An 11,079-nucleotide genomic window follows, 5' to 3' on the forward strand; every position below is an offset into this window, starting at 1 on the left:
TTTAATAAAACTAGTCAAATGTTTATTCTCTTAAACCGCAGTAGAACTAGTTAGTCTTTATGATTATTGTACTTTGGTTTGTCGGATTGGTCCGACTGTTTATTTATGTTGTTAGCATGTTATACTCTGAATTCGATGTTATATAAGCATGCTGCTGGAGTCTCGGGTTTTAGCCGAGCATTTCAGATATTTAATTTGTTTATATTTGTTATATGAATTTCTAGTCTTAGGTTCGAGTCTCGGTTGCCCCTGAGAAGTGGTTTTCTTGCAGGTTTATATGATTGTATCTTTATCCGCGAGACTTGCTACATGTTTTGTTACAACCATACCCATATTCTAGCACCGGTCGCGATCCATGAAATTGGGTCGTGACAAGCGACATTTTATCTGGTGATATCCAGGATAAGTTGGCTGAAGTTCGCCATAGGCTGATTTATTGGGGAGGAAGACTGGTCCTAAATTTAAAAAAGAGACTCTTTAATTTAAAACAGTAGATGAAGTCTGCTTAAAGTGCATATGGTAGAAATGAGAATAATAAATACATGGGGCTTGTCAAAGAATATGAAAATTTGTTGATGGAGGAGGTTACATAATAAAAACAAAGATCTAAATGTCATTGGCTAGCAGAAGGAGACGCAAACACTTGGTGTTTTCATAATTCAGCTTCAGTTCGTTAAAGGAAAAATCTAGTAATCAAGCTAAAGGATGAGTTGGGAGAATGGCGGAGTTCGAAGAAAGAAATTCATGATATTTATACCTGGTATTTTCCTGATATTTCCTCATAGTCTGAGGTTTGTGTTGAGGCTTTTGATGAGATTTCCCCTATACTAGCAATGAGCAAAACGACTAGCTAAAATCTACTATCTCGTTTGGAGGTTAAAAAGGTCGTGTTCAGTATGCAAAATGACAAATCCCTAGATCCAGATGGATTTAACCCTTCTTTTTACAAAAGTTATTGGGGTATTATGGGTGAAAAAAATAGGCCAATTCCGCTATTTTTTGCTCAATCTCTCGTGGAGTAAAATTTGTAGTGATATTTTTAAAGTCGGGCATATGTAGGAAGGGATGAACGATACTACGATTGCCTTAATTCCACAAAAGAAAACATCAAAACCTATGAGTGATTTGAGACCAATTTTGCTTTGTAATGTGGTGTACAAAATTATCTCAAAAGTTACGACGAACCGAATGAAGAAACTGATGCTAGTTATTATCTCGGAGAACCGAATAAAGAAAATGACGATTGTTTCCTAATTTTTTGGAGCTACGATGGATGAAATGGGCGTTGTAAAGGATGCTCTGGATCGGTACGAGTTATTGGAGGTTAAAGGGTAAACATCTAAAAATCAAACATTCTTTTCATCAATAATGTTCCGTTGGAGGATATTGTAAATTTTTATAGTGTTATGGTTGTGGCTCAAGCGGATACTCAGAGTTATAGTTTGGGTTTGTCTTCTTTGATAGTAATATTTTCAATTCTTCAGAAGGACCTTCCTCCCATTTCTCATACATATGTACGTACAAATGATGACTCGGGTAACATGACTCTCAATCATATTATTGATGATGCTAGTCATTATTTTTTTGATTAAATTAGATAGAACGAATATAAGTACATGCTAGAGATGATTCCATTCATCACAAGCATCCTATTAGACAAATGGCTGCAAGGAAAAAATTGTGTCCTTTAAGTGATTTGTTCCTTTTTTTTATTTTGATTAATCGATAAGTGTATTACGCCACAAAAAATGATAAAACTAAACCACCAAATTTTTTGCACAAAAAATGACTCACACTTACTAGAAGCTATAATTAAGAAAGATGGAAAAAAGTCATAGGTCCGCGAATAAAATACAATCAGAATTTCTAAATAAATCTAAATCGGAATAAAAAAACTTCTATAACGACACTTAAAATGAAAAGCTGCATTTATAAATCAGTTAAAAGCCACCTAATTCTTTCTAGAATTATTGTCCAAAGAAATTCTATCATTTCTACACTTTTAGACCTCTATGTAATAGTCCAAAATATTTAAGTATTTAATTGGACCATGTGTTCAGTTTTGATTCGTCAGGATGGCAATATCGAAAATAATTTTCAAGAAATTAAAGGAATTTAATATCATATTCCAATTCTAAAGTTGGAATTTAAATTAAAAGGAAAAATGTCAAGAAAAGTCGTGAACTAGAGTTCAGGGACTAAAGTGGTAATTTAACCATATAAATCTCGAAATAAAAATTATTTCGCCAAAGTCCGCGAAATGTTTTATAGTACCTGTGGTAAAAGTTTCGGGTCAATCGGAGACCTTTTAAAATTTGGACGCGAATGCGTTTTGGACTAAATTGCAACTTTTGAAAAGTTCAAGGACTAAAGTGAAAATTAGCCAATAGGTCTCGAGAATAGTAATTAAAAGATTATTGACAGAAAATAATAATTTTTAGTTAGTATTATTTATATGAATATAAATAATACGTAAGTAATCGAGTAAAAGAGTAATTTAACCGTTTGGTTAAATTAGAATATTTAAAGAGAAATGGTTTAAGTTAAAGAAATAAAGGGTCAAAGAAGTCAATTAACCATTTATATATATAGAAGCTGATCATTCAAAGAATGATCTAGATGAATGGCGAAGACATCAGAGAAATGAAGACAAATATAACGAACGATTACGATCCGCCGCAGTTTCGTCGTTTCTTGACCAAATCGAGCGTTCTTTATATCGATTCGTTCAGAATTCGATTCTCTATCATTGTTAAGCTTCAAATCAAGGTAAGCTTGACGTTTTTATTATGAGAATTAGTGAATAAGGGTTATTTTGTTTAAACGAATTAAACGAATTGTAATCGCGTTTCTATAGTCGTTTTTAGCGAGAATTGAATTGAGTTATATGCTTAAATGATGTGGAAGCATGTCGGAAACGCCGGTGAGCAGCGAAGCGCCCGGAAAACGACATTTCCGGGGGCTGAGTGCGGTGTGCGAACGCACACCTGTGTGTGCGAACGCACACCTGCTGGTGTGCGAACGCACACCGGGCTGTGCGTAAGCACGGGACCCTTCGTGCGCTCGCATAGCCAGCTACCGCGCCTATTTGGACATTTTATCTTGTTTCGACTTAAATCTTCGACTTCAAGTACGTCGGACATTAAAAGTGAATCACGGACCCCGAAAACGAGAATTTTGGATATCAAATTTAACGAGTTCAATTAAAGTTTCGGGATATAAGGAACCTAAGTTTAAGAATCGATGAATAAGAGATATAACGAATATCTCGACTAAGTATTAGAATACGATAAAAAATTAAGAGTCGTATTTGAAATACGATTATATTAACCTAAGTTTATAACTTAGGATTTTAGTACTAGTCTACGTTTATGAATTAAAACGTACATATGATTTGAATAGGAATTGGATGTATCGTTAGGCTACCAAGCCGCCGAGCTGGAGTAATTACGAGATCAAACGATGCACGGAGCCTACGTGTTCGGGTGACGATAATACAGTTTTGGATAGCGGTCACTGTGAGTGTCATATTTACTTTTGCATATTATTACAAAAGTTATTTTCATACCTTATTAGCATTATTATCCATATATCGCATGAAAATGATGTGCTTGTGTAAGATGTTATTTTTGATGAGTTTGATTATATGAATGCTGTCGTATTCGTTGTTTTGAAGATGAGTATCTAGTGTGCGGTCCAAAGAGACCAACTACCTATTGGGTGTCAATAGGCTGTGTGATTACTGGCGAGTCAGTCTAGAGTGCCTGACTTTGTGATTAAGAATTAAGATATATTATGCATGATATGATACGAATACGATACGAGAGTGAACTCGGTTACAATGTAACCTGAGCAGTGGGTTGGACCCATCAGTGAGTTGGACTCACACTTTAAGTTTCGATACGCGAGAGCACTCGGCTACGGTGTAGTCTAGAGTCCCTGTATCTAGTGAGTTGGACTCACACTTTGAAATTAATAATGTTTGCTTGTATCATAAATTTATATACGTATTAAGCGTGTGACGCTATATTTTAATAATACTATAAGTAACTTGCAAACTCACTCAGTATTTTTCCAAATACTGACCCCTCACTCTGATGTTTGCAGGTAGACAGAGTCGGATCAGACAAACCATCTCCATTGTGCCAGAAGTCATTGGACTTGCACAAGTATGAGTTCCTAAAGCTGCAGTAGTCAGTAGGTGTCAGTATTAGATAAACATTTTAACTTCAAACAGTATTTTATATTGTAAACTCTGATATGATATTTTAGTATTTATAAATGTATTATTCAAAAGAGTTTTTCTGAAAATGTTTTATATATAATATTATATTTTTAAATGCGAAAAATTATTAGTAGTTTTAGGCTTACTACGGATTTCGGAGCTATCACTCCCATTTTCTAGCGCCGGTCTCGGCTCAATAATTTAGGTCTTGACACTTTCACACGACGAAGAACCAAAAATTTTGCCAAAACTTCAAGCAAGTAATAACTTCATTTGTATTTGTTCAGGGTTCATCCCATTTTTGATTCTTTATGCCTTGAGAAGAGTTACTTCTTTTTTGGCTCTATTTGTAATCTCCATTGACCTTTATAACCACAGCTTCTGTCCCTCATTAGTGAGGTCAGATCCTGAGGATTATCAATAAATTATGTGGCGATCTCACGTTTTAAAAAAAAAAATTTTATAAAAAATCACAACTTTTAAATAAAATTTTATTAATCACAATTTTTCAAAAGTTGCCATATAAAATTATACTCCCTCCGTCCCGTTTAAAAAGTCCCATATTCTATTTTGGGATGTCCCATTTAAAAAGTCCCATTACTATTTTAAGAATACTTTTCTATTGAATACCCCATTTTACCCTTATTTTAGTTATCTTAAAAGAGTTTTATAGAAAATTCCACTATCATTAATAGGGGCAAAACATGAAAAAACATGAAAAGACAAGAATAATTAATGTTTTCTTAATCTATGTGTAAAGTCAAATGGGACTTCTAAAGTGGGACGAAGGGAGTAAATTTTTATTTGTTTTTCAAATCTATCATTTCGATATCTTTAATGACTAAATTCTTCACTAAATCATTAATAAAAGATCAAAATTATAAATCGACATCAAATATTATTATCTTTCAATTAGAGTATGTAGGATTATGAAGTTTTAGTCAAAAAAAATATACCGAATTTTATTTTGGTGATATATTTAAAATAAAATAAAAGGTCGTACCTTTAAATACCAACATTTAAAAGTCTTAATTAAAATAAAATTTCGTGTAAAAGTCGTGACTTTTATGGAATTAACCCTTGAAAAAATCATTGTAATTAGAATTTCTTAGTTCATAAAATGTTTTGGCAAAATAATTTTTTAGATTTAGCAATCCGATCATTTTATAAAATATATGTCTCAAAATAATTTGAGAATTATGATCTCTGTCAATTTTACGAATTGAAATAAATATATCAAATTCCCAATTTAAACATGTTTTCAAGAACATAATTCTCAATTTAAACTCATATAATTCTTCCAATACTAAAATAAAGTACCAATTTTATAAAATATAATTCATGTAATAAAAAAAACATATAAATATAAGTTCAGAATATATATTATTTAGAGTATGAATATAATTGTCTCAATTTGTAGAATTCGTATTAAAATATCATTTTGCCTAAATTTTTTTATCAGCATGTAGATATCAAACGACGATAGTCTAAGTGACACAAGTATTGTAATTTGATGTGAGAAATCCTAAAAATATATCATAATAAAAAAAAATCACTTAATAAACAAAAATTTTTATCCCGAAACCATCACAATGTAGTGCAAGTAACGAAATATGTTTATTCATACAAAGAATCAAGAATGGTTGTATTTTCATTTTGACATTTCTTCCAAGTAAACTTCAATTCATAACTATTAGCATCAGGATTCATTAAAAAAACACCTTCTTCAGTCGCTTTCCAAAAACAATACTTATAATCAAAGCAATGAGCCCAAATAAACTTATACAATTGTGGCAAAAATGCCTTGAAACGCTTATGTCCTTCTTTCCATGACAATGTACAATGAAATAATGTTGTCCCCCAAAAGTTCATTCTAAAATTCCATTCTTGCTTCTGCATGGGATTCAGTTTCTGAATTCCGAGATCGGTGTCGGAAGATCGACAATGCGTTCTAATGCTTTCATTTTTGAATCCGTTCATTATGTACACATGATACCGTTGAAACATAACTACTTTATTTCTGAATTCTCTCGCTTCTATTCTTCGGGTAGCTAATGCTAGGAGAAAGATTATGAGACATTTAAATTTCTTCATTTTTTTTGCTCACTTTTGTTTATTCTTCTTTAAGAATTTATGTATAGCAAGTTTATGATTATTCTATATGTGGTATAAAAAAGAAGAATTAGGTATGTATAATTAGGATGAAAAAACAAAATTGAGTTAAAAAGAACTTAAATCCACTAATTATTTTAGTTATTTGAGATTTTTTTGTTAGACTCGAATGTGAATCCTTCATACACACTCTTATAAAACTTTACTACTTTTAATTTGTGAAATTCACTTATATGTGGATGATCCACTATAAACCGAATGTAGGTGAGATTTGTTTTTATATTTTATGTTACATTTAATTTAGTAATTTATAATTTATTGTTTTTATTATTTAAATGTGAGAGCATCAATTTTAATCAGTTAAAATAAAAATTGATGATACAGATTAAAAACTAGTTTGTAAATTTGATTAATATGTGAGGTTGCCATTATATAAAACCAATAACAAGAAACTATAATGCTAAAAAAATGTACCAAGTTTGATCAGCTAACTATTAAGTGAAAATCATAACTACCATGATCCATAAGTTGGGTTTTGCTTATAGTTTAGCGAGTATTTAAAGATTTCCATCAGCAATGAGCAAAACAAAAAGGAAAAATTATATATATGGTGTTTGGAACTTTTAAAATAGACAAAAATTATTCAAAAACCACCTACCTTTATACTTTTTTTTTCTCAGTGGCAACATAATACAGATTAAACAAGGCTTAATGGCAAAAAATATCCAAATCTTTAGGACTTATTGTAATTTTATTCAAACCTTTTAATTTTTTATGATAATATACAAATTGCATTAATTTGTTGCGATAATAGCCAAATTGCACTTTTTATGTGAATTGTTTTTTGAGGTTTTTGCCATTTCTTCGGACTTTTACTATGTTATTACTTATTATCACTACCACATAAGTCACTTTCAGCAACACTATCCTCGCAACAGTATCAATACTGTTGCAATAGTACATATAAGGCAACAGAAAGATTACGGTTAAAAACCGTTACAAAAAAATTAAGAAAATTTAAAAATATACAACATAAGGTAACATATATAGAAAACGGTTGCATTAGCATAAGAAAATGCAACAGTTTGACTCAATTTAGCAACACTTTCAAACTGTTGTCTTTTATTAACTCATATCAAATTATATTTTTAACTACAAAATTTATAAGTCCTAATATACAATAAACTACTCAATACTGTAATAAACTTTTAATCATACCTTAAAAAAACTCAAACCGATGCCAATCTCAACAATTAGTAAATAATTTAATATTTGGTTTCATTTCACTTAAAGCTTCCGCGATATTCTCTGATTTTGTAATCTCTCTTTGCCATCTTCGCCATCTCTCTTCGATTGAAGGTAAGCGATCTTTCTTTCTTTATTTTCATTTTCAGTTTCATTAGCTGATTAGCAATTTCAATTTCATCGATTGAAGGTAAGCTCTCATTTTCGTTGCTCTCATTTTCATTTTCAATTTCAATTTCAAAGGTAAACTCTCTTTTTCGTTGCTCTCATTTTCAATTTCAATTTGATTTACAGTGCGCAACCTAGGGTTTACAGATAATTTGAAGGTAATCTCATTTTCAATTCTCTTGTCCATTGGCTAAAGGTAATCTCATTTTCAATTTCATTCAACTTAGGTTTAATGGATAATTTGAAGATCTCTTCAATGTCTTCACCTGCTAAAGTAAGCATAATTTTAAATATAATTATGATTGTTTTGGTGTACTTTTGATAGTAATAATTTAGCTAAATTAGTCTATCTGAATTTGATTTTCATTTTTTTAATTATGATGTCTGAATTAATCTATTTGTTTAGATTTAATGGAAATTAAAATTATTACGGATGAATTAGTTAAAATCTCACTACCACATAATGTGCCAACGGCGGCAACAGTAGCTTAGCAGCTCTGCTTTCTGTGAGCGTATGTCTGTGATGAACATATAGCATGTTTGCATTGAAGAGTTTGAGGCTGCATCCCTATGAGCACATCTCCGTGACTTTTCATTAGCACGAGAATTAGTATTAGTGCGCCAATAAGGCGGTTACTTATAAAATAACATATTTGTCAAGGCAAATATAGAATCTGCAGAGTTTAGTTGTTATGTGTTTAATTTCTGAATTTCAGCTTTTGTGACAAAGCTCGTGGTAAGAGAGGAAAATAAGCAAAGTCTGATTAGTGAAGATTGTAAAGGTGGCTTATTACACACACAAGAAGCTCCTGCAATGGAGGCGCAAAAGAAAGGTAGTACTATTATACTTTTAATTAATTGACGATTAAGCATGTTTTTTTATTGATAAACACTCTTAATTAATTTATTTATAATTCTTTGTGTATCTAAAATATGAATGAACTTATAAATGGATCTTTACCAACTTGCGAAATTCCCATCTGCAAAGAGTTCCAAATAAACCACTTGCATTGCCAACAGGTAATTATATTTAAATATAGTTTGGTGCTTTAGATGTACTTAAGACATCCAAATTATACAATATTCAAATTTCCCTTATTGTTTATCACATTTGATTCAGCTGAAATGTTGGCATTGGAAACTGTGACATTTGCATTATGCAGATTTGGCTTCTTACAATCATACATATACTGGTTTATCAAAAACAAAGGCGAAGTCCAATTTGAAGCCAAAACTTTTGAGGAGTTGAACTTTAATGAAACCTACCGCATGTGTATTAGCCAAGAAAATTCGTCATCCGGTTTCAGGTAATTCTTGATAGGACGGCCAGTAGCAGCGGAACTGATACGACGGCCGCTTCTTGATAGTTCAAGAAGCCTAATTGGAATAAACACAGCCATATACTCTCCATCTGGTGCATCCTCTAGTGTTTTTAAAACAGTGAGTTGCAATGAAACCTTGGAGTTGCTTTTCTTGATAAACTTTATCAGTCATCACACAATTTAAGCCAATATGCAGAAGCAGAAACGCCGTCCTTTTTTTCATACATATAATAGTTAGTTTGCAGCACAAATTTGGTCCATTTTTATTCATACACATAATATTATTTTGTTATTTACAAATGACTAAATTAATTTGAATAAATAAAATTTATTAGAGGTTATTATTGTACTTTTTCCGGTGTCCTCCATCCTTTTCTTTATTATTTATAAATTACTAAATTCATCCGACTAACTAAACTTTAATAGAGGTTTATCATAGTACTTTAGTCATGGCTCCCCTCTAGCTTTTAACATTTTTCTTGCATATCATGTGACATTGAACTTAAGATCTGTTTAGTGGGATGCAGGTTATAAAGAACTTTTTCATTTCTTAAAGCATGTATTCTTTTGCAGGGTCTGTTATCCACAAAACTTGATGCTTATGGAAGACTTATTTTGGGTGATATTATTACATCTGTGAATGGGAAAAAAAAAGTTACAAATGGCAATGATTTGTACAAATAAATCAGTTAAAGTTCTCATTTTCATTGCTCTGCTCTCATTTGCGCAACACCATCTCTCTTTGCCATAATTTCTCTTCGTCATCGCCATAATCTCTCTTCGCCGTCTCTTTTTCCGTCGGTTAAAGGTAATCGCGATCTCTCTTCTCCATTTTTACTTTCATTTCATGTTCAGTGCGTGAGTTTTACAGTGCGCAATTTCCATCTCTTCAACTCCAAAGGTTTGCTGATAATTTGAAGATCTCTTCAATGTCATCACATGTAAAGTAAGTAATTAGCTTTCATACCTTTGTTTTTTTGGTAAATTCAGCACGGATTTATGTTTTGAATTTTGGTTAGTTCAGCTACTTTGTGTTGTCAAGAAGTGAAATTATGAATAAGTAATTAGCTTTCACACATTTGTTTTTTTTTTTTTTGGAAATTGGATTTCATTGTCTAAAATCCAACTTATTCTGGTGGATGAGGATCTCCTAAGGCGTTAAATATAGAATGATTTATGTGTCATCATCATTTGTTTAGTTCAGTTGCAGCTCATCATCATCATTACAAGCCATTGAATAGAATGATTTAAGTGTCATTTTGCATTGTTACAACATAACACTATGTTGCACATAAACGAAAACGTTAAAACAAAAATCTACATCGTAACAATTTGCTCATCTTTTTTCCTTGTTTTTATGGTTGAGCAGTTGAATTTACCAAATAGATTTGATATTTACAGTGCTGGCCTAATTGTTTTACAAATGGTGAGTAACAGAAACTGCTGAGTTACTTTAGTTTTTGTGTTAAATACACAGAATGCCCGGAGTCATGGTTATATCCTATTGATATCCTAAATAAGCTTAAACCAAGAAGACTTTTCTTGTTTCAGGCATTTCCAGGGTTTAAGTATGACAGTGGCTTAATACAATTCAACCGTTAGTTGGAAAAGTGTGATTATTACTTAGTAACCTGGAGGAAACTTGTAGAGCCACGTGCAAGCGCTGAACTTCGAAGAGGATTTGAGTTACTGGATTTAGACGGAGGGATAAGATGGGAGCTTCTGACATCAATTGTCTGATCCAAAGCGTGACAAAGAACAAGTATAAAAGCAGCATTGGCACATCCTTATTTTATAGAGAAGGTCTGCTGGTTTTATCTTTCATACAAACGCTGAGGATGGAATACTTTCAAGCGACACAACAAGATGGAATTTTTAATTTTAGCGAATATTTTCTGTTTTTTATTTTGTGTTTCGAATTTTAGCAAACATTAAATTGTTGTCTAGCATGAATTTTGAAATTATGTATAAGATTTATTTAAATTTTTATACAAAATAAATTAAATT

At 31.7% G+C, this 11,079-nt stretch overlaps 1 protein-coding gene and 1 long non-coding RNA gene across 7 annotated transcripts; one reads left to right on the forward strand and one right to left on the reverse strand.

The window, feature by feature from the left end:
* Nucleotides 1-5,842: 5,842 nt before the first annotated feature.
* LOC126657146 (S-protein homolog 74-like) lies at nucleotides 5,843-6,319 on the reverse strand. The gene has a single exon (XM_050351786.1). The coding sequence runs from the start codon at nucleotides 6,317-6,319 to the stop codon at nucleotides 5,843-5,845; it is 477 nt and encodes a 158-aa protein (XP_050207743.1).
* Nucleotides 6,320-7,544: 1,225 nt separating this feature from the next.
* LOC126654827 (uncharacterized) lies at nucleotides 7,545-11,079 on the forward strand. 6 transcript variants are annotated; one of them, XR_008789587.1, is made up of 9 exons: nucleotides 7,545-7,696; nucleotides 7,877-7,908; nucleotides 7,978-8,024; nucleotides 8,467-8,583; nucleotides 8,739-8,770; nucleotides 8,871-9,190; nucleotides 9,646-10,018; nucleotides 10,442-10,498; nucleotides 10,624-11,079. It is a non-coding gene; the product is annotated as an uncharacterized LOC126654827 (long non-coding RNA). The 6 variants fall into 6 exon arrangements; XR_007632715.2 differs by having other exon boundaries at nucleotides 8,914-9,190; XR_007632717.2 differs by lacking the exon at nucleotides 8,739-8,770 and having other exon boundaries at nucleotides 7,546-7,696; nucleotides 8,914-9,190.

This window comes from Mercurialis annua, linkage group LG7 (genome assembly GCF_937616625.2).
Source record: "Mercurialis annua linkage group LG7, ddMerAnnu1.2, whole genome shotgun sequence".
Classification (NCBI taxonomy): Eukaryota; Viridiplantae; Streptophyta; class Magnoliopsida; order Malpighiales; family Euphorbiaceae; genus Mercurialis; species Mercurialis annua.